This window comes from Anabrus simplex, chromosome 1 (genome assembly GCF_040414725.1).
Source record: "Anabrus simplex isolate iqAnaSimp1 chromosome 1, ASM4041472v1, whole genome shotgun sequence".
NCBI lineage: Eukaryota > Metazoa > Arthropoda > Insecta > Orthoptera > Tettigoniidae > Anabrus > Anabrus simplex.
Genome location: NC_090265.1, coordinates 864,180,101 through 864,201,231, shown reverse-complemented (window position 1 = coordinate 864,201,231; position 21,131 = coordinate 864,180,101). Strand labels below are relative to the sequence as shown.

The window sequence follows — 21,131 nt, the reverse complement described above, 5'->3', positions numbered from 1 at the left end:
TACCATCCCGGCATTTGCCTGGAGAAGTGGGAAACCACGGAAAACCACTTCCAGAATGGCTGAGGTGGGAATCGAACCCACCTCTACTCAGTTGACCTCCCGAGGCTGAGTGAACCCAGTTCCAGCCCTCGTACCACTTTTCAAATTTCGTGGCAGAGCCGGGAATCGAACCCGGACCTCCGGGGGTGGCAGCTAATCATACTAACCACTACACCACAGAGGCGGACTCTGGTAAATTTAAAAATAGAAAACAAGAATTGTGTACGCACGTTCAATCCAGGAACTTACAGTAAAACTGTTTGGCTCGAGTTCACTTACATGTAATTAGGGTGCGTAGAATTGAAATTTACTTAATACATTGTGTTAACTGCATGGTTATTAGTTGCATGCCTCAGTGGAGATTCCAGGATACGCCACTGGTAAGGAATGAAAGTTTCATGTCATCAGGACCGGTAATTGGACTAACTTCTTCATTTCTGGTATTTGTGCCTTTCATGGGATGCTGTACATTACAAACTGACCACCACTTTTGAATTCATTTTAGAACTGGATTGTGCCATCAGAAACATCCACACCTTGATTTTTAAGCAATTCCAAACCAGCAACATTCTTATGATCAAAAACTTTACTGCTAACGATACACTCTGTCTCTGTTCTTGTTGGGTACAGAGCCTTCCTAGATAAATTTGGAGCCACTTTTTAGCAACAATCTCGTCTCTAAATGAAACAACTCTTGAAGGTCTGAAAATCTGGCCTTAGTAGTTGTAAATTTACAGACTGACTCTGTACCATCAACCTTTACTTAAAACACCAAATGTCTTATCAACGTTTGGTTTAATAAGGGAATGCCACAGCCCATATCAGTAGTTCTGGAGAGTATCTTATTTGATTAATTATAGAGAGCTCTAACTGTTCCAGAACAAATTCTGCTTTACTAGTTCTCTCTGCATTAAAGTCACAGTCTAACTCAAGTGCATTTTTTCAAAAGTTTCATCAAAAGAGACATTTTATTAGTGAGACCAATATTATCATTGGGCTGATGACCTAGATGTTAGGCCCCTCTAAACAACAAGCATCAATATTATCATCAGAATAACTTGTGAGATGACTTACCAAAGTGTCAAACTTCGTCGATCTGTCACGTTTCAGGTCTGCACAAGCATCACATTCCAATATAAACCTAAAATAATCTGTAGGCAAACACACATTTTTGTAAAACACTTAAACAGCAAATGAACATAAAACTTAAAATCTCACTCATGGAACGTTAATAAATGACTCATCATCTACCTTCACAAACAGCACAACCTTCTTTCACTATTACAGTGAATGGTTTAACAAGTTTCTTCTGAACTTCACAGAAGAATGTTGATATTCATCTGTATCATCATTCACCTATACAGATGAATGAGGTAAAATCTGTAATTTTGGCATGTTCACACCACTTACAGAAATAACCTATAAATAATAAAAGCATCACTAACACATTAAAAATATCTAGATAACCAATAAAAGGACACTGCAACTCTATTTAATACACAAAAATATTCAGTGGATAATTAAATAGTGAATTCCAGTAGCAAGATAACCTCAACCTACCACATACATGCGCGGTTTAAACCAAACTGAATGTAAACATGGCCCCACATATCGGCTGACATGTAGCCCAATGTGGCAGCCATTATGTCACGTATCGATATATGCATTCAGGTCTGATAATATTGTAATTGGTCTTGAATAATTCATCTCATCATCCCACATCCAAACATGCTGATCACCCATGGGTGTCGGATAGAAACAGCTATACCACGCAAGCCGAGCATGTCCTGGGATACTCCCGGCATTAAAAGCCATATCGTAAATAAGTTGGAGAGCAAGAGGAGTACTGTGTGGGATTTTACTACGGACTGTCAAATGCTCTGGTGGTAATAATTAGAATATTAAAAAATTAAGTTCCCAGAAGGAAATCATAATTTAATGTCATCGATTGCAAATGTTAAAAATATTCAATATTGTTCACAATTGGGCTGGAGTGAGAATTGACAGTAGAATGAGTTCTTGGTTCAAAGTAATTACAGTGGTTAGACAAGGCTGTAATCTTTCACCTTTATTGTTCATAGTTTACGTGGATCATCTGCTGAAAGGTATTAAGTGGTAGAGATGGATTCAGTTAGGTGAAAATGTAGTAAGCAGTCTGGCCTATGCTGACGACCTGGTCTTAATTGCAGATTGTACCGAAAGCCTGCAGTCTAATATCTTGGAACTTGAACATAGGTGCAAGGAGTGTGGTATGAAAACTAGCCTTACTAAGACTAAATTACTATCAGTAGGTAAGAAATCCAAGAGAATATTGAATGTCAGATTGGGAATACAAAGCTAGGTAGATAATTTCAAGTATTTAGGATGTCTTTTCTCCCAGGATGGTAGTATAATAAGATTGAATCAAGGTGCAGTTAAGCTAATGCAGTGAGCTCGCAGTAGGGATCAACAGTATTCTGTAAGAAGGAAGTCAGCTACTGGACAAAACTATCTTTACATCAGTCTGTTTTCAGATTAAGTTTGCTTGATAGGAGTGAAAGCTGGGGGGACTCAGGATATCTTATTCATAAGCTATAAGTAACAGACATGTAAGTAGCGAGAATGATTGCTGGTACAAACAGGTGGTAGCAATGGCAGGAGTGTACTCGGAATGAGGAAATAAAGGCTAAGTTAGGAATAAACTTGATGGATGAAGCTGTACACATAAACCGGCTTTGGTGATGGGGTCATGTGAGGCGAATGGAGGAGGATAGGTTACCTAGGAAAATATTCATGAATTTGAATTTTTGTTGCCAAGTCCATAGGACTTGTGATCATGATATCAACTTTCACAAAAATGGCTCTCTTTGCTTGCTTGCTTGCTTGCCAGGGACCCATTTTCACACCAGGTAAATGCTGAGGTTGTACCTTAATTAAAATCATAGCTGCCACCTTTCTAATCTTCGTCACTGAAAACCTTTGATGTGTTAGTGTGATCTTTTACCACTAGGCCCTAGCCCTACTAGACACCCTCCCAAACAAAATTACATTTTGCTCTACAAATATCTACCCTACAACTTTTCCACAGTGAACAATCTGTTCAATCAATAATCTTATCCTCAACACTGGTGTAAGAATTGTCATACCTTCCTGTTTATCTATTTTTTGCTAGGGCGTACAGATATACAGACAGACAGAAATTATGGAAAATTGAAAAAGTTCGTTTCCTTGTTACTGTGGACACGACCAATACAGAAATACTGTACCTTTCTTTTTAAATTCTGAGTAATGTACAGATAAAACTCTTATTTTATATATATATAGATATTCTACTTGTGTTACAGTAGATGAATCATAAACAAAATCCCTGAAAACAGCTTGAGAAGTGTCTTAGTAAAGAGGATGGCTATAATCAGAGAATTCATGAATTTAGATGAATTTAAACTTTTGGTGCTTAGTCTATATTAACACCGTGCTGACATGGAAATATTGTTCAATTGTGTTAACTGGCAATGGATTTTGTCATGATGGGTCACTGGCCCATATTGACAAGGAAAGTTGTGAAGATGATTTTAACAATGAGAGAAAAGTCGTAACAGAACAGTGACTTGAATAAGACAAGAGGGAGTCATTTAAGAAAGGATGACTTACTTTACATTAAATGACCTAGTATCACAGAGTCGGAAGAAAACTAAATGCGAAGGCGTACAATATCAAAAACTCATACAAATGATCAACAATAACATTACGTTGACCATTGTTTGTTGTGATGTGCTTTGTGTATCTTGCTCCAATAGATGGGATTACTGCTGCGTACCGAAAATAACAGCCTGCCTGAATATTGGCTGGAAGCAGCTGAGGAGTTAAATAACTAGCATGCTATTCCCTGGTTCATAAATTTTCTGATACCACTGGTACGTAACACAATGGTTTTTCATAGTATTCCAGCTATACGGTCCCTACTCTGAGATGCTGTTCGAATGAGCAGTGTGCACACTTAATGGAATTATGGCAGAGGATAGGTCACGGCTGTCTGCGTTCATGTCTTGTGGCTGTAGTTAACTAATTCTAGCAGTATTGTTGGGTCAAAAATGAAAGCATGTGTCTTTGCTTATCAGTAGCTAGAACATTATCTCCTTTTGTACTTCCTACTGGAGCAGGACATTGAACTTCCTTTTAAACATCCCCAGCTTTCATAACAGAAAGCATTGGCAATGTGGCCTCGTATTTTATGATTGTGTTGACTGTATGATTGCATTTCTGATTAATGAACTTGAATGGGCAGTGGCTGAAGATGTGCAAATGTTTTGATGTTGCCACAGATATGCCTGCTGTGGTTGTTCCCTGTACCCCTGCCACACAAATTTGTCTTAAGGTACTGTTTCCGAGATGTGGACTTATTGAAGTGTGATTCTTGTTTCAGTAGTCATTAAGGGAACTAATTTGTACTATTGTAAGGTTGTAAGCAAGATGAAAAATGCAGATAATGGGATGTTTCTCATAACCACTCTTCAGCCAGCTCCTTACGCTCCATTCCCCAATGTAGTCTGTGTGCTTAGGAACATTGTTTTACAGACTTCAATCCTTTTTCCATCAACTAACTGGCTAGGAGTTTCTGTTACGATAATGGAGTAGGCCGCACAGTCAGTGACCCAACACACTGTGTCAGGCAGTGTAAACCATCCCGACACCCTGGAGAAAACAACTTTCTTGAGTGAAAAAGTTTCTCTAAGAAGGATTGTAGATCCTTAGTGCAGAAAGTGCCACTTAAATCCTCACAACCCCTCCCCAGGTATATAGGGGAAGTCACACCAGCAGTGATGATGGAGAAGTTGAGTACAGTGGAACTACATAAAATCAGCTTTATGGTCCGTATTACACTTAAACAGATTCACAACTATTTTTAATGTGGCTGAAGTTGTTGATAGTTACGAAACACGTACCACTTTTAACCAATAAGTTGCCTTAAGCAATTTAGTGTATCGACAAGGTGGAAAATAAAAAATACTTAGTTCTGAATACAGTGGAACTGTCGTAAGTGGCAATCTTGCTTTTTAGAGCTTTCTCCAAGGGACATAAATATGGAGGACTGAAGACAGGGTAATAGTGAAGTCCTCAGTTGTTGAATTAATCAAGTAGGAGGGGCACATGGGCGCCCTTTCATCCAAGAAGATTGATGAATCCTCAATGGACCAATGGCATAGGATCGGGAGGGCAAGCGGAAACCACCTGATTATCTTCCCATGAGCACATCACGAAGCCAGGCAGTCTGAGTGGTGTTTGGCACCAGCCTGGGTCTGGATCAGCTGGTGTGAAATGAGCAACTGAATATGCAGTAGAGAGTGATCAGGCCCTGCATGGTAAATCTACTACTGATGGAATAAATACAGGCAGACTCCACAATGGCAAAACCATCGCAACATGGAATGTAAAATGATTGCTCCTGGCGAGGAAATTTTGCACCAATGTGCACAAACTAATTGATATTTGCAGCTTATTAGAACCATGCTGGAAGGGATCTGGGCACTTCAACACAGAAAACCATGTGATATTCATCGCTAGATGTTACGGGACGAAATAGCATCGCATTTCATGTCAGCAGGTGACTTACTCCATACATTGAAGCCTACAGGCCCATCAGTGAAACAGTATTGATCTTCACTCTTAATACGAAAATGTTCAAGTTGCATCTGGTGCAACTTTAACACTAGTGCAGATGACCAAGCAGTAGAGGTTTCTGCACGAGCCTTGTGGACACCGTGACAGCAATCAAGCCCAAAGAAATCATGATTTTGCTGGAGGACTTAAATGGTTAATGGGAACCACAACACACAAACACATAAGGGGCATGGTGGAAAACTACGGGCGGGAACGCGCAATGAACGAGGCAACGGACCGATCCAGTTTATAACAGACAATAACCTGTCCATAATAAATAGTGTGTTCAGACATCGCAAACTCTGCCTCTACACTTGGACCTCCCCGAACGGTTAATAGACAAACCAGGTTAATTACATCCTTGTCAATGAAAGATGGAGAACCTCCTTCCACAACATCAGAACCTGACCAGACACTGAATGTGGAACTGACCACTGTCTTCTCCGGGATTACCTCAAAATCAAGCTGCAGCATCCTAAGAAAAATCCAAGAGGATAGTTGCTCCAGAACTAATTGCCTTCCAAAATGCTCCTCTAGAAAGTGGTCTACAAGACCTTGAAGAAAGCTGTGATGAAGTATAGAAGAGTGGAAATAATATAGATTGTTGAAACAGCTAACAGTCCTCCAAAACCTACCAGCACACTAAAGTGATAACATTGTGTGTCAGATAAGACGTAGCACTAGTCACTAGTCGACAAATGACTCAACATCCAACTGTCAGTCGTAGACCCTGAGCAACAGGAATGGAAGATGGTGAAAGTGAACAGAGACATGATGCTCACTTATGGGAGAGATAAGAATCAACACATCAACAGGCTGTGTGCAGAGTTGGACAGGCATGCAACTGAGAACCACTCCAAAGAACTCCATGATAAAGTGAAATTGCTGGCTTGAATGTTCACTACCTAGATACAGGTCATTGGGGATGAACAAGGCAATGTCATCATGGACGTGAAGAATTTAGCCTCCTTTTTACTAGTGGCTTTACGTCGCACCGACACAAATAGGTCTTATAGCGACAATGGGATGGAAAAGACTTCGGAGTTGGAAGGAAGCGGCCGTGGCCTTAATTAAGGTACAGCCCCAGCATTTGCCTGGTGTGAAAATGGAAAACCATCTTCAGGGCTGCCGACAGTGGTATTCGAACCCACTATCTCCCGGATGCAAGCTCACAGCCACGCGCCCCTAACCACACGGCCAACTCGCCTGGTGATTTAGCCAAATTATGGTAGGGGTACTGCATAAGGCTGTTCCATGACAACTCTCAACCCATGCGAGGAGGCCAGGTTGAAGATCTTGAACCGGCCGTTCTCACAGAAGATGTATAATTTGTGGTGAAGAAGTTGCAAAATCAGAAAGCACCAGGTTTTGATGGAATTTCTGCTCAAGTCCTGAAGAACATGGGGGAGCTGGGTGTTGACTTTCTCTACAATCTCTTCCTCATAGACAAAGTGTTCCTTGTATCTTGTTCTGCCCATTTAGTAACTGAAAGTTATACTTCCTTCCTTCGGTCATTTCAAAACATGTCTTTTTTTCTTCCTAAGGTGTTTTGTAAATATGTATATATTATATATTGCTTATTTATAATTAGTGGTAGTAGTAAGTTCTGTTAATATTGTTATTATTTGAATGTATTATATCATCTGTAATTGGAGAATCAATAACTCTGTTGATGATAAATAAACAAATCAAATCAAATCAAAAGATGTGTGCATCTGAAAACAGGCTGGAGCAGTGGTGTTACTCCATCTTCATGCCACTGTTCAACTGCAGAAATTATTACATGATAGCCTCACCTTCCACACCAGCAAAATTATGTTCACAATATTGATTGCGAGGCTGTAGACCTTCCTTCTCTCACAAATACCGGATGAGCAGGTGCGCTTCATTCCAGGCAAAGGAATGCATGAGCAGAGCCTGAGCATTTGACAACTCATTGAGAAGGCTAGAAAGTTCTACAACTTGATGTTCATGTGCCTCATGGATTTCAATAAAGCCTTTGACAAGGTGAAATGGTTGAAGCTCTGTATAATTCCCTTTAAAATGGGGATTTCAAGACACCTGGTGAATCTGTTAAAGCAACTGTACATTGGTGGTATGTGTCAGCGACACTCTCTCGGAAATTTTCTCAGCTTATAATAGAGTTAAATTAATGTATTATTAGGGTCCACCTTTTCAATACAAAATGTAGAGAGTTTAAATTACATAAATGATTAGGGACTAGTTTCGACCTAGTAATAGGTCATCGTCAGCCTAAAGCAAAATTAAAACACAAATACAGAAGAAATTAAACAATGTAAAGACACATAAGGTCTCATAAAAGTACATACCATGTGAGATATTGTGCAGCACTATGTTAAAAAATAACTCTATGAAAGAGATTCATAGAAAGTCCGGTGCGCATTAAAAAGATGTTATAGATAGGAATCCTTAAGTTGCTGGATAAGGAGATTAGAATATGTTGGCTCCTTTAAGATGCTCGTATCCAATTGAAGAACCACTCAGCCGAAGTTACGTCGTTTATTTACGAATAAAGTCCAGTGCGCCGTATAGCATTAAGAAGTTGTTAGGGATGGAAATTTTTCAGTTGTGGGTCAAGGAATTCAACATATGCTGGCTTCTTAAATGTGCTGCTGTGTATTCGAAGAACAACTGAGACGAAGTTACGTCATTTTTTAAGATATTCCGGCATCCGTGTGTTTTTACGTCTTATCCAGCAACTCAAGGATTCCTTTCTATAACATCTTTTTAATGCGCACTGGACTTTTTAATGCTATACGACTCACTGGACTTTATTTGTAAACTAACTTCAATTCGTTATTTAAATCTTTTTTAGACATAGGGGTGTTCCAAGTTTTTGTCAGTCAATTCTGAGATGAAGTAAAAGCAAAACTTCACTGAAGTCTTCCCGTTGTTATCCATTTGAATTTAATTTTATGGGTATTATCTTTACAGGATACAAAGAAAGAATTCAGTTAAGATTATGTTGTCAGTAAGTTTATGTAAACATGCAGTATTATGAAGGAAACTGTTGTTCTGTTTCTCATAAGTTTGGTAGAATTTAACACAATGCTAGTTTCTCGATAATTGAAATTTTAAGAATATATCGCTACTGCACATGAAAAAGGAGGTTAGTCAGTTTTATGACAAAAATGGGGTTGTCAGATTCTGAATCTGCATATCTTCTTCTGTATGTTGGTATAAGGGGTTAAGTGATTAGTTGCTCATTTGTCTATAAAACATATCTTAACATCTTGTCCAATCTATGGAATTGAAATCTTGTGATTAAAAAATGAGTAAAGTCGATTTATTCCCTTGCACACCCTCCTTTCTCAGAATATTTCGTGCGTGAATATAGTGACGACTCAACATAAGTCTCTTTTTACAGTGTCTGGTTCACTAATATCCCCTTAAATCTGTTTGAAGCATATTTAAAATTCTTCCAACACTAGCAATGTGAAGCTTGTTGTGTTTGGCCAACAGAACTGTGCATAGGGTGTAAGTGTTGTCTACGGTAGCTGGAGGTATTTTGTATTGACTGATTCGTGTGTTGCAGTTGGCTTACTTATTTTCTGGTGCATTGTTAGCAAAGAAGACTTGAGTGCAGTGAGCTGCTGTTAGCTATCTATACTGTTAGCTCCTGCAAAGCAACAGTTCCATGTAGCAGTAAATGATTTATGTGATTTGTGCTTTTGTGAAGTATTATAACATATCACTTTTGACTGCAACATGAATTGTGTTGAAAGAATAATTGATTAGTCACTACAGCAAGAGCTTGAAATACACCACACCAAGGTAGATGAAAGGTACCTAGCAAAGGAATAAGATAAAACTACTATTTAAACTGATCCAACGAAAGAAAAGTAGGCTTCGACCTTTAGCAGTGTCTTACAACACTGGATTTGCAAAGTGGTGAATCGTTCTAAAAGAGGCAACTCTGGATGTATAAATTAACTCTAGGTGATAGGGATACCATTGCAGCATTTTGCTTCATCTGATATGTGTCTCTTACAAAGCGAGGAGGAAATAAATTTCTTCTTGCGTTTATAGATATCTAACTACAGAACTTGAGAATTCTGTGAGACACATGATAATGTATTTGGATTCTTGTGGATTGCAGAACAAGAATAGCTTCCTCGCTGCAACTTGCTCCATTGCCTTACAAAGTCCACCACTCTAATGAATATTGACCATAAATGTTTACTTCCTGGTTGCATGCATATGGAATGCAATACTGACCAAAGCCTCGTTGAGGATGAGAAGGAGAAGAAGAAAATCTGAAGAGAGCACCTGTGCAACTGGGATGAGGGAAGTGAACGAGAAGACAGCTTTCAATGTGACCAAGATCGAAGAGCTAGAATTTTATGATTGTTTAGCTCTTTACAAAACTTCATTGACAAATTGAAGGTGAATTATTCAACTGGAGAAATGTCCAATGACCTTTTATTTTTTCTGCTAGTGGTTTGACATTGTATTAACACATCAAAGGATTTCAGTGACAGAAGGATGGGAAAGGGCTAGGATTGGGAAGGTAGCTGCTGTGGCCGTATTTAAGGTACAGCCCCAGCATTTGCCTTGTGTAAAAATGAAAACCATGGAAAACCACCTTCAGGGCTGCAGACGGTGGGGTTTGAACCCATCATTTCCCAAATGCAAGCTCACAGTTATGCAACCGTAACTGCACGGCCATCCAATAGCTTCAGTGTGAGAAAGGGAAGAGGGAAATTTCATACAAGAAAGATGTCGCTGAGTAAACAAGAAGAGTTTAATTGTATTTCCTGCAAACAGGGAGGGAAAGAAGGTTGTGTTCTGTCTCCGTCCCAAGCGTACTTTAGTCCAGTGCTCATATCACAAGAAAAGTAAAATGCATCTCGTGAAATTATTCCCCTACATTTCTCCTTTTTTGGGACTTCTACAAATTGATACCTGCAGTTTGAGATCAGCCACTGTACTACTCAGATGATTTGTCAGATGACAGCAATGATGAGTAGACCTGTTATCCTTGGTCGAGAAACATGAGAAGATTATATCTTTGTGATTATTGTTCATTAATGTGGTCTTACCAGAATGCGTTGGTAATTGTAATCATTTTTCATGAGGTTGTTGATTCTGATGACTTTTCTCAGCCAGACAGGTAATTTGAGATTTGCTTAAATATGCCAAGTGTTTTTTAAAGTCTAGCTTATATGTACGTGGCTATCATGTCTTAGATTTTTCTTACACAGATCTGTAAGATATTATGTGCCTTCTAGATTGAAAAATCTCAATCCCTTCACTGTTGCCAAATCATCGTTGAGTCTGGAAGGCTGTCTAACACCAACTGTGAAGCATTGGGGTGGTAGGTTTATGGTTTGGGGTTGTTTCGGTAACAGTAAACTGGGCGAGTTGGGCATGTGGTTAGGACCATATAGCTGTGAGCTTACATCTGGGAGATAGTGGGTTTGAATCCCACTGTCGGCAGCCCTGAAGATTGTTTACCGTGGTTTCCCATTTTCACACCAAGCAAATGCTGGGGCTGTACCTTAATTAAGGCTACAGCCGCCTCCTTCCAGCTCCCAGGCCTTTCCTCTCCCATCGTTGCCATAAGACCTGTCTGTGTCGGTGCGACGTAAAGCCATAAAGGCAATAACAGTAAGATGGGAGACTTGATGAGAGTGGAAGGTATCTTGAGGAAGGAGTAGTACCCATTTTATCGAGCAGTTCAGTACGATCTAAAAATGGTTTTACTGGAAGAGGGTTCGTTCCGCTGTACGATGACGGCGACCTGAAACACGCATCAAAGCTGTACAAAAAGTATGTAAGAAACAAAAAATCTTCAGAAGTCCTACAAGTAATGACTTGGCCCTCTCAGCCACCCAGCGAGTTGTTGTGGGATGAACTCAAGTGTTCTGCAAAACAATCTTCTGTCAACAGATGTGAAGTTCTCTGACAATGCCTTTTGCAAACATGGAGAACTGTAACCACAGAGATATTGAAAAAAAAAAAAAAAAAAAAAAAAAAAAAAAAAAAAAAAAAAAAAACAGAAGAATGCCACATATTTGTCAACTGTTGCTCAGTTTAGAGCAAAAGGCAGACACATAGATGAGCACATATTTTGAAGACCTTTTTTTGATTATTTGAAGCATAGTGTGTTCATTTAATGTATAATTTATGCCTGTGTTTGTATTTTGATTTAAAACATCATTTGAAATATCACTAATTTGCCACGAAGTTTTCTTAAGATGAGTTGAACTTTTTGATGCTGGTGTGCATATCATAATTATCTTCTCTTTCTTCAACTGCTTGGTTTTACCTTTGTCCCCTCTATAATATCACACTTTTATTTTTATTCACCTTTATGAGGATATTAAGCATTTTGCGTGCTCTTCAGTTACAAAACTTTGTCTTTAGATCAATGGACATTTCTGATTTTTGAGTCCTAGTAGAGTTATGTGGTTTTGTTCCCCATGCAAGGATAGTCTGTGCATACTACCAACAATAATGCACTTTAAAAATCTTCCATTTTTGACTAAAATTCTAAGCCTCCATCTTTGATATTATTGGTTTTAGTTCTTTCACCAACTCTTTTTATATATACCTGGTTATTTGTAAATTTCCATACTCTTATTCTGCTACTGAGTAAATTAGATGTGCAGTTTGGGTCACCTAGTTGTGAGCTTACATTCGCAAGATAATGGGTTGGAATCCCACTGTCGAAAGCCTTGAAGATCGTTTTTGTGGTTTCCAATGTTCGCACCAGGCAAATGCTGAGGCTTTACCTTCCCAATCCTAGCTTTTTCCCATCCTTGCATTACCAAAAACGTTTGATGTGTTAGTGTGACGTTAAACATCTAGCCTAGTCTAGGCCTTATTCTGCTGTCTTTTCTTTCTTATACAGTCCTACCTATTTTTAGCCTTGCTATCATAGCTCTTTAATGCTCACCAGAAGCTTCCTCAGGTATGGCTGTAACAGCCATCCTTTTGTTACATTATTTTTGTATCATTGTATAGTTAGACAAAGGTTTCATTTCTTCTGTCATCCCATTTATACTTGGTAATCTTCTGATTGCTTTTATTCGTGAACCATGTGTTCCATGTAATCAATAGCTCATCCATTTTTTATTCTCACTGCCATATCCATAGGGTCCTTAAATATTTAATATGGTATCTTGTTTAAAAGTGAAAAAGATGGTGATAATTATAAATGAATCCTCTTGGGATTCAATCCAGAATTTTTCTAAGCTTTAGCCAGATGTGATAGTTCTCGCCCTCTTTGGTTGTTGTAGAAAACCTCATCAGTTCATAGATGCTGTAACTCAAATGCTTTAGTGCTTTCATATTTTACAAATAATAGAGTTATGTTTCCTTTTTCTAAATCATTTACTTGTGATTTTCTTGATTAATATTGATTCCTTCCAGTTATAAGTTCATCTCTTTTTCATCTTCAAAACTTGACCAACCTAGATCTAGTGGTTGATATAAAAGAAAACTTGTTAGAGCCTGAAATCAATTTTTAATAATTTTTAATGTTATTTTCAATGTAAATAAATTAATCTGGCCCTGTAGTCTAGGTGTAGCGAACCTGCTTCTTACCCAGAAGCCTGGGTTTGTTTTCCAGCCAGGTCAGTATATTTTAACTGGATCTGTGGGTTGGTTTGAAGTCCGCTCAGCCACTCAAAACAGTTGAGGAGCTATCGGATGGTGAGATAATGGCCCCATTCTAGAAAGCCAAGAAGTAATGGCTGAAAGGATTTGTTGGGTTGACCAGCAGCAGGTGCTTGGTAGACCAAGGCCTGTCAGAGCCATAGTACCATGTTTTTTCCTTCTTCCATAAATAAATAAAAGGAAATTCCAGAGTAATATTGCCTTGCTAACATTGACATTACTTTTTATCCAGCTGAAAATCTTCGATATGTTAGTGTGACGTTAAACCCCTACTTTTTATCCTGACTATGTTCTCTATGTTAATAATGGTTTATTCTTATTGAATTGGATTAAATTAGTTCTGTAAAGCTACATTTGTTGTACTGTTTATGATATTGGGATTTCAGGAAGGAGATGATGATGGAGACTGCAGAGACGAGGTATCCACCACCTGGAGACATGCAGACCTGTGAAGTAGGCATGGTGATTGACTGTCAGCCACATGAGATATGCGAGCCAGTGGGTAAGCATTCACGTAATGGACACTGTCGCTGTGATGTTGGTTACCGGAGGAATTCTTCTGGAGTATGTGTCCCTGTTGGTGAGTTTATTTTATGCAAACATGTTTTTTAAATATACTGAAATACAGTGGAACCTTGATTCTCCGTTTTTGGACCACGGAAAAAAAAACGTACAACACGGGAAAACTGAAAATCCGGGAACGAATGAACCATCAACAATTTGGCTAAATGTCACAAAAATTAAATGTGTATTATTATAATCTTACAAACACTCCTAAATCAAACTACAGTCCCAATGGACTTTCCGCCTACCAAGCGACCGCTGCTCATCTCGAAAGCCTGCAGATTACGAGGTGACACATGGTCAGTGTGACGAATCCTCTCGGCCGTTATTCCTGGCTCTCTAGACCGAGGTCGTCATCTCACCATTCGATAGTTCCTCGATTAAACGTAATCATAGAATGAGTGAACCTGGAACCAGCCCTCATATGCAGGTAAAAATGTGTGTCCTGGGTGGGAATTGAACCCGGGCCCTCCAGGTGAGAGGCAGGCAAGTTAGACCACGGGGCCAACTTCAAAAATTAATTACCAGTACGCGACTTAAAAGTCTCAAAACTTTACATTCAGTTTTACTGGGAAAACTTTGTCATTTTCCTGTGAATACTTCTTTCAGTTCAGCAACTCTGATCAGGCAAACTCTTCGAAAAATTTAATACCGGTAACACCAAGCCAAACAACAATCGACCACAAATAGTTTTTAATTCTCTAATCTAATAAGATAAAGCAAAAGTGCCTAACATGATGGCAAAATTCTTTTTTTTTATCTTCCATTTTAATTTGGTCACCGGTATACAGTTCGTAGTCAGTTGATGGAAATCTAGTACCACGTAAATTAGGCTATGTTGAACTCAAGAATATATTTTCAAATGTAAGTATCGATTCTCGAAAGTTCTCGAATGCATTATATTCAATTCTACCCGTCATTAATCACAATCAAATTGGACAGAGAAAAAATATCAGGGGCGGTGCGTGGTATTGTTGCAGAGTTGCACAACTCCCAATAATTTTGCACTTCATTTGTCGTCTCTTCTTCTAATGTTTTAGTTTAATAAACCTAACATGTATTTGAAAACATGTTAAAATCAACCATCCTCGGTCGTTCGCTGTACTAATGCTTTACAATGGACCAACAAATGCTGCTGGCTTCGAATCAAACTCGGGGGGTTTGCTTTCCTACAGCAATTCCCTAGCTGACAGCGCAGTGCAATGTACCTCAGCAGGGATGAGCCTAAGCCTGCATAGCATCAGGTAGCATGCTCGCCAGTATTGGTCTCAGGGAGTTACATGAGACTAGCAAGTCCCCTACCGAGAAAGAGCTCCAAATACCCACGTTAGATTACGCCACTATGCGGAGATTACTTCATTCCTACTTTCTCTCCTCTCACAAAAGGAATTCATTTCCATTTTTTAAATTAACAAATTCATTTACGTTGCACCAACGCATGTAGGTCTTACAGCGATCATGGGATAGGAAAGGGATGGGAGTTGGAAGGAAGTGACCGTGGCTTTAATTAAGGCACAGCCACATCATTTGCCTGGTGTGAAAATGGGAAAACGCGGAAAACCATCTTCAGGGCTTTCGACTGTGGTGTTCGAATCCAGACCCGGATGCAAGCTCACAGCTGTGTGACCCTAACCGCACGGCCAACTTGCTGGGTCATTTCTTTTCCACGCCATACCAGACCACCTACAATATTACCAACATCTTGCTTTAATGAAAAACTGGACGGCAAATTTTCAATTCAAGTGAGGCAAAACTAACTGTGCTAGGCTGAGTAGCTCAGACGTTGAGGCGCTGGCCTTTTGACCCCAACGTGGCAGGTTCGATTCTGACTCAGTCCGGTTGTATTTGAAGGTGCTCAAATATGTCAGCCTCGTGCCAGTAAGTTTACTGGCATGTGAAAGAACTCCAGCACCTCGGCGTCTCCGAAAACCGTAAGAAGTCGTTAGTGGGACATGAATCCAATAACATTATTATTAAGAGTAACTGTAGTTATAGTGTATAATTGGCCTCTTATTTCCTGGGTTGTAATTGCCAGATATATATTACAGTTTTAGTAGGAATGTAGTTCATTACTTAACGATAACAGTTTCTTTTTATTTCTGTAACCTATAAAAATGTGACTCTGAAAATGTTGGTGCAACACCCAGCTTCAGATACCACCAGCCACCACTGAAAAATATCATCAAAACTTTACGGTTATTCGTGACCTTGAACTCAGCGGGAAAGCACGCTCGCTGTACAAGTCGGCACGAGTGCGAAATGCTACAAACTGTTTAAATGTAACGTGTGCAAATAAAATGACTGCGGTTTTTATAACATCATAACACAAAAACATGAAATTCCCAGTCTTATATTAGGACCTAAACAGTAATAGGCAATCCCAAAACCTCCCATGGCTTTATGTATGTAAGGTGCAACATCTGTTCTGGTCTCGATAACATAATCGTATATGATGATATTAAAATACTAAATTTGTGTTAAGAAGGAGCAGTTTCGATTCCTGCCTGAAAGCCCAGTGACTATACAATGGCCTGAGGGAAGTGCCGAAAACCTGTTCGGCGATACAATCGAAAAAAGTAAAAGAAATAAACATCTAACCCTGGACATAATGTCGACATTTTGCAAGTACGAACATTTAACGAAACTCGTTCCATCTTCAAGTAGAGCTGTCGAAATGCGCTCTGTCTCCTTCCAATTGTTAGAGCCCTGCACAGATGCGGATGTCCACGGATTTAGTATCTTGGCGGATACAAACTGTATGGCAGTGCGGATAATTTTGCTGATAATTTCAAAATAATGACGTTTATTGATTTTTATTCAGGTATACTCTTATTTTTGCTTGTGATTAGGCGACCCTTGACAGTGGTATGGGAGAATGGTGATATATAAAGAGCCTTGAGACCATAAAGTCGTAAATCTGACCTAAGCTTAACTGACTCCTGTCCGCAAGTAATGGAAGGAAGGAACAAAGCCCAATACGTCGGTAGTTGTCGCAAGAGAAAATCCATCATAAACCTGTGACTGTAGGGGTCCTGGTGCCAGGTGTCAGGCCTTTTGTATTATGTTAACAGATCTATCAGTTCAATACCCTGGGTGTAATATACTGTAATTAAATATTTACAATATCCGCGGATGACAATTCGCGGATGTGGATACGGATATTATTTTGTATATCCGTGCAGGGCTGTACCAATTGTTGTGGCCACACTCTGCTGTACGATTTCCGAGGATTCTCTAAACAGTACCACCCGAATGCGATTCTAAGAGGGTTCCTTATTGCAAGTTCACCATCGATTGCTTTTCCAGTACAGTACCGGTACTTCCTCTAATTATCGCAGTGACGGAACGTTAACACCAAGAACTGTAAGCATGCTGTAGCCATCCTTTTGTGAGATATAGTTTCTTGAAAAACGCGTGATCGAGAATTTAGCATAACAGGAGTGAAATTTCTGGACGGTTGGTTCAGGAAATCATTTCTTCAAGGAATGGATAATGCAGGATTTTTACAATGTGATTTAATTAGGATGCTTGTGGTACCACATAATTTAAACGAATAATACAGGGAACGTAGTTTCCAGGAACGTATAATCGAGGTTCTACTGTATATTATGTTTACTATTGTCCATGCTGCTACAACAAAACACATATTTTCTTTTTCATAGCAGTGTTCTAAATTGGTATGGTTTTAGCTGTAGTTGTGCAACAATCCTCATTAAATATTCTCTAGAAAATAGTTCACCAACAAGCTCAGATATAAAAAAATTGAATTGCCATAAATTATGATACATCATAAATGAAATACCTAGTTATTATTGAGCTAAATTAACAAATATTATGAACTTTACAAATTTTACAACAAAATATGAAACAGAACATCCATCTACTCTCATCTGGAATATAACATATACTTCAATAGACCAAAACATCTTCCTTACATAATCATTCTTAATGTTGTCAAAAGCAGTGCCATTGAATTGTATGACATCCTCAGAGGTGCCAACTGTTGAAGTGGATTATCAGTAATCACCCTCCGCACCCCAGAGAATTTTCGAGACAAGTCCAAAGCATGCTCTTCCGTTCTCAATAATGACACCTCCTTTGACCTTCCCGACAGCAATCAGTTTTAAAGTATATCGTATTACACAATAACATTTGCATAATACCTCTTAATTCAGGGATAAAACATTCCTTGTATTTCGTTTCGCACCCATCAGCTGCTTTTCAAGGTAAGTTTTCTTCAAGCATCCTTTACCCTCTGATCACATTTTCGTCTCCAGAACCATAAGCGATTCCAGTGTAGATGTCCTTAATGTAGGTCTCAATTCTTTCTATCAACTGTCCGGTACACTTAATATAGAAATACATTACTTAAGGATTTATAGCAGTGGAGAGCGTATGGCTAGCAAAAGGAAGTGATGATCGAATAAGTATCGTTGTCGTCTCACAAACACTGAAACGAGAATTGAACAGAAATGCCAAAGGATTTAACATTTTTCCTTCTTTTCTTTTTCCGTAGAAAATGATTTCGTGTGAATGTCAGCTTTTCCGTAATAATTTCCCCTTTGACCGTAATGCCGTAATCGTGAGGTGAAATCCGTAATAATTACGGACAATCCGTAATAGTTGGTACCTGTGCATCCTGATATATGCTTACTTTTATTAAATTTATCAGTGATAACAGAGTCCATAACAGATAAAAACTTTTAAAATGGGTTACAAGGATGTAAATTATTATACCATTGACCTGTTATATACCAGTTACATAGGCTAGTGTCTTCTGTGGTTTCTGAGTGATACTGGTAATGGTCACCTGGTATATCTGTATATAGAAGGGACTGTACTGAATACATTAAGGATATTTTCTTTTGGCTGTTTTTTTAGTACCAAAGTGTCCACTGAAGAATTATAAGACAGAGTAAAACAGAATGTCAAAATTCACTTGCAGGCAGCCTAAATGGCATCATATTACATTGCCTGCACATGGTAGCTGAGGTCATACAATTATCAATATCAATTTTTGATAATGAGACAGTCTCTCATAGTGCATTGGCACAGCCGGTGGCTTCAAGTGGTCTGCACAGTGACCTCCACGGTATACACTAGCCATGCGTCTTGGTGGGTGTGCTATTTACTGACTGATGAGCCTAACTTAGCACACTGGGGCGAAATGCTGGCAACCAGGAATGAGTTAGCTGGAAAATTTATAATGTCCAATAAAGGACTATTTATATTGGTATTATAAGTGGTATGTTCCGAGCTTTCGGTGGAGAGATGGCGTGAAATGACATTAGTAAACGAATAAGTTTGAGTGGTGTCTTTAAAAGTAGGAAAGATCACAATTAAAATAAAGCTGGAATTCAAGAGAACAAGTTGGGGCAAATATTTGTTTATAGGAAGGGGAGTTAGGGATTGGAATAACTTACCAGGGAGATGTTCAATAAATTTCCAATTTCTTTGCAGTCATTTAAGAAAAGGCTAGTAAAACAACAGGTAGGGAATCTGCCACCTGGGTGACTGCCCTAAATGCAGATCAGTAGTAACTGATACATAAAATATTTTGAATAATATCATATTTGACACCTACAACATCCAAAGTTCTTGTAAAATTATAAATTTGTATGTCAGACGGTTTGGAAGGACAAATAATTTTGTCATAAGTCTTCATCCCGCCGCCAAAATCCTTTAGGGGTATATTGTTTTAAGACTTGTTATTATTTAAAATCTAAAATGTATAGGGGGCAACCATCATGTAAAATTTTAACCTCGGATGTCAAACGATTTCAGAGAAATGAATATTTATGAATATTTATGGCATCAGAATGCCCCTCCCCCCCTTCCCCATTTTACTTACTTACTTAATCCGGTCCTCTTGTACCATGAGGTGTCGAGGATACGAGAGATCTCCATCTACTCCTATCTCCGGTAATGGCAACGGCCTCTCGTACCGAGAGTCCCCTCTCCTACCGAGAGTCCCCTCTCCTGCAGTGCTTCTCTAATCCCCTCCTCCCATGTCTTCCGTGGTCTTCCTCGAGCCTTCCTTCCTTCCACTCTCACCTCCCTCATTAACCTCGGCAAGCGGTCTGTCGACATTCGGTGGACATGGCCAAACCATCTCAATTGATATTCTTGGATGGTTTTCTCCAGTGGCTTCATATTCAATACTTTCCGGATGGCTGTATTCCTGATCCTGTCTCTCCTGGTTTTGTCCTCTACTTCCCCGAGGTACCTCATCTCTGCCGCCTGGATTCTGCTCTTGGTTCTTTCTGTTAGCACCCAGGATTTGCAGCCATAGGTCAATGTGGGAATAAAGGTGGATTTGTAAACGGCTAATTTTGTGCCCTTTGAGATCTCCTTCTTGTTGAGGAAGCGCCCTGCTGTTCCTATTCTTTCTGTTATTTCCTCCTCCATCTTCCCATCTGAGCTGTTGATTGAGCCAAGATACTTGAACTTGGTGACTTGCTCTAATGGTTTACTATCGACCATGATACAGTGTCTCTCCTCATTCCAGCTGATAACCATAGTCTTTGTCTTGTCCGCATTCACCTCCATACCTTTTTCCTTAAGCTCTTCCACCCATACATTGATGTTGTGCTGCAGGTTTTGTTCGCTGGAGGCAACAACAATCAGGTCATCAGCAAATGCCAGGTCAGAAAATCGTACTGGTCGCAAGATAATTTCCGGCAGTCAATTTCTTGATTTTCTCATGACACAGCTTCATAATATGGTCGAGGTATACGATGAAAAGAAGAGGGCTAAGACTGCAGCCCTGCCAGACTCCTTGTCTCGTAGTGAACTCTGCTGACCTCACATTTCCTGTCCGCACGTAATTCCGACAGTTCTTATACAGACTCGTGATTGAACTGCAAAGTGACTTGCTAACTCCATACTCCTTTAGGACTTTCCAGAGTTTGGACCTCGGGACTCTGTCAAATGCCTGTTTCAGGTCAATAAAGGCAGCATGAAGGGTCTTGTTCTTTTCCAGTAACTTTGCACTGGCCATCCTAACAGTAAATATGAGATCTTGCGTGCTTCTATTTGGGCGGAAGCCACACTGGGCTTCTTCAAGTTTAGCCTCTACCTCCTTTCTTAATCTAGTCTCCAGGATCTTTGAGAAGACCTTCCCAGGCACTGATAACAAGGATATGCCACGGTGATTACTGCACTCTCGATTGTCTCCTTTCTTAAAGATGGGGACGATGACTGCTACTTCCCAATCTCTAGGTACCTTTTTTGTTCTCCAGGCCTCC

At 39.4% G+C, this 21,131-nt stretch overlaps 2 protein-coding genes across 3 annotated transcripts in view; one reads left to right on the top strand and one right to left on the bottom strand.

Moving 5' to 3' along the window:
• LOC136857652 (dyslexia-associated protein KIAA0319-like protein) overlaps positions 1-21,131 on the top strand; it is a 221,070-nt gene that overhangs the window by 4,821 nt on the left and 195,118 nt on the right. For both annotated transcript variants that reach the window (XM_067136474.2, XM_068225261.1), the window contains exon 4: positions 13,707-13,900. In XM_067136474.2, coding sequence (XP_066992575.2) covers positions 13,707-13,900 — 194 coding nt within the window. The remainder of the gene's footprint in view (positions 1-13,706; positions 13,901-21,131) is intronic.
• Positions 1-21,131, bottom strand: part of smo (smoothened) — a 161,277-nt gene that overhangs the window by 119,787 nt on the left and 20,359 nt on the right. The gene's annotated exons all lie outside the window — the stretch shown is intronic.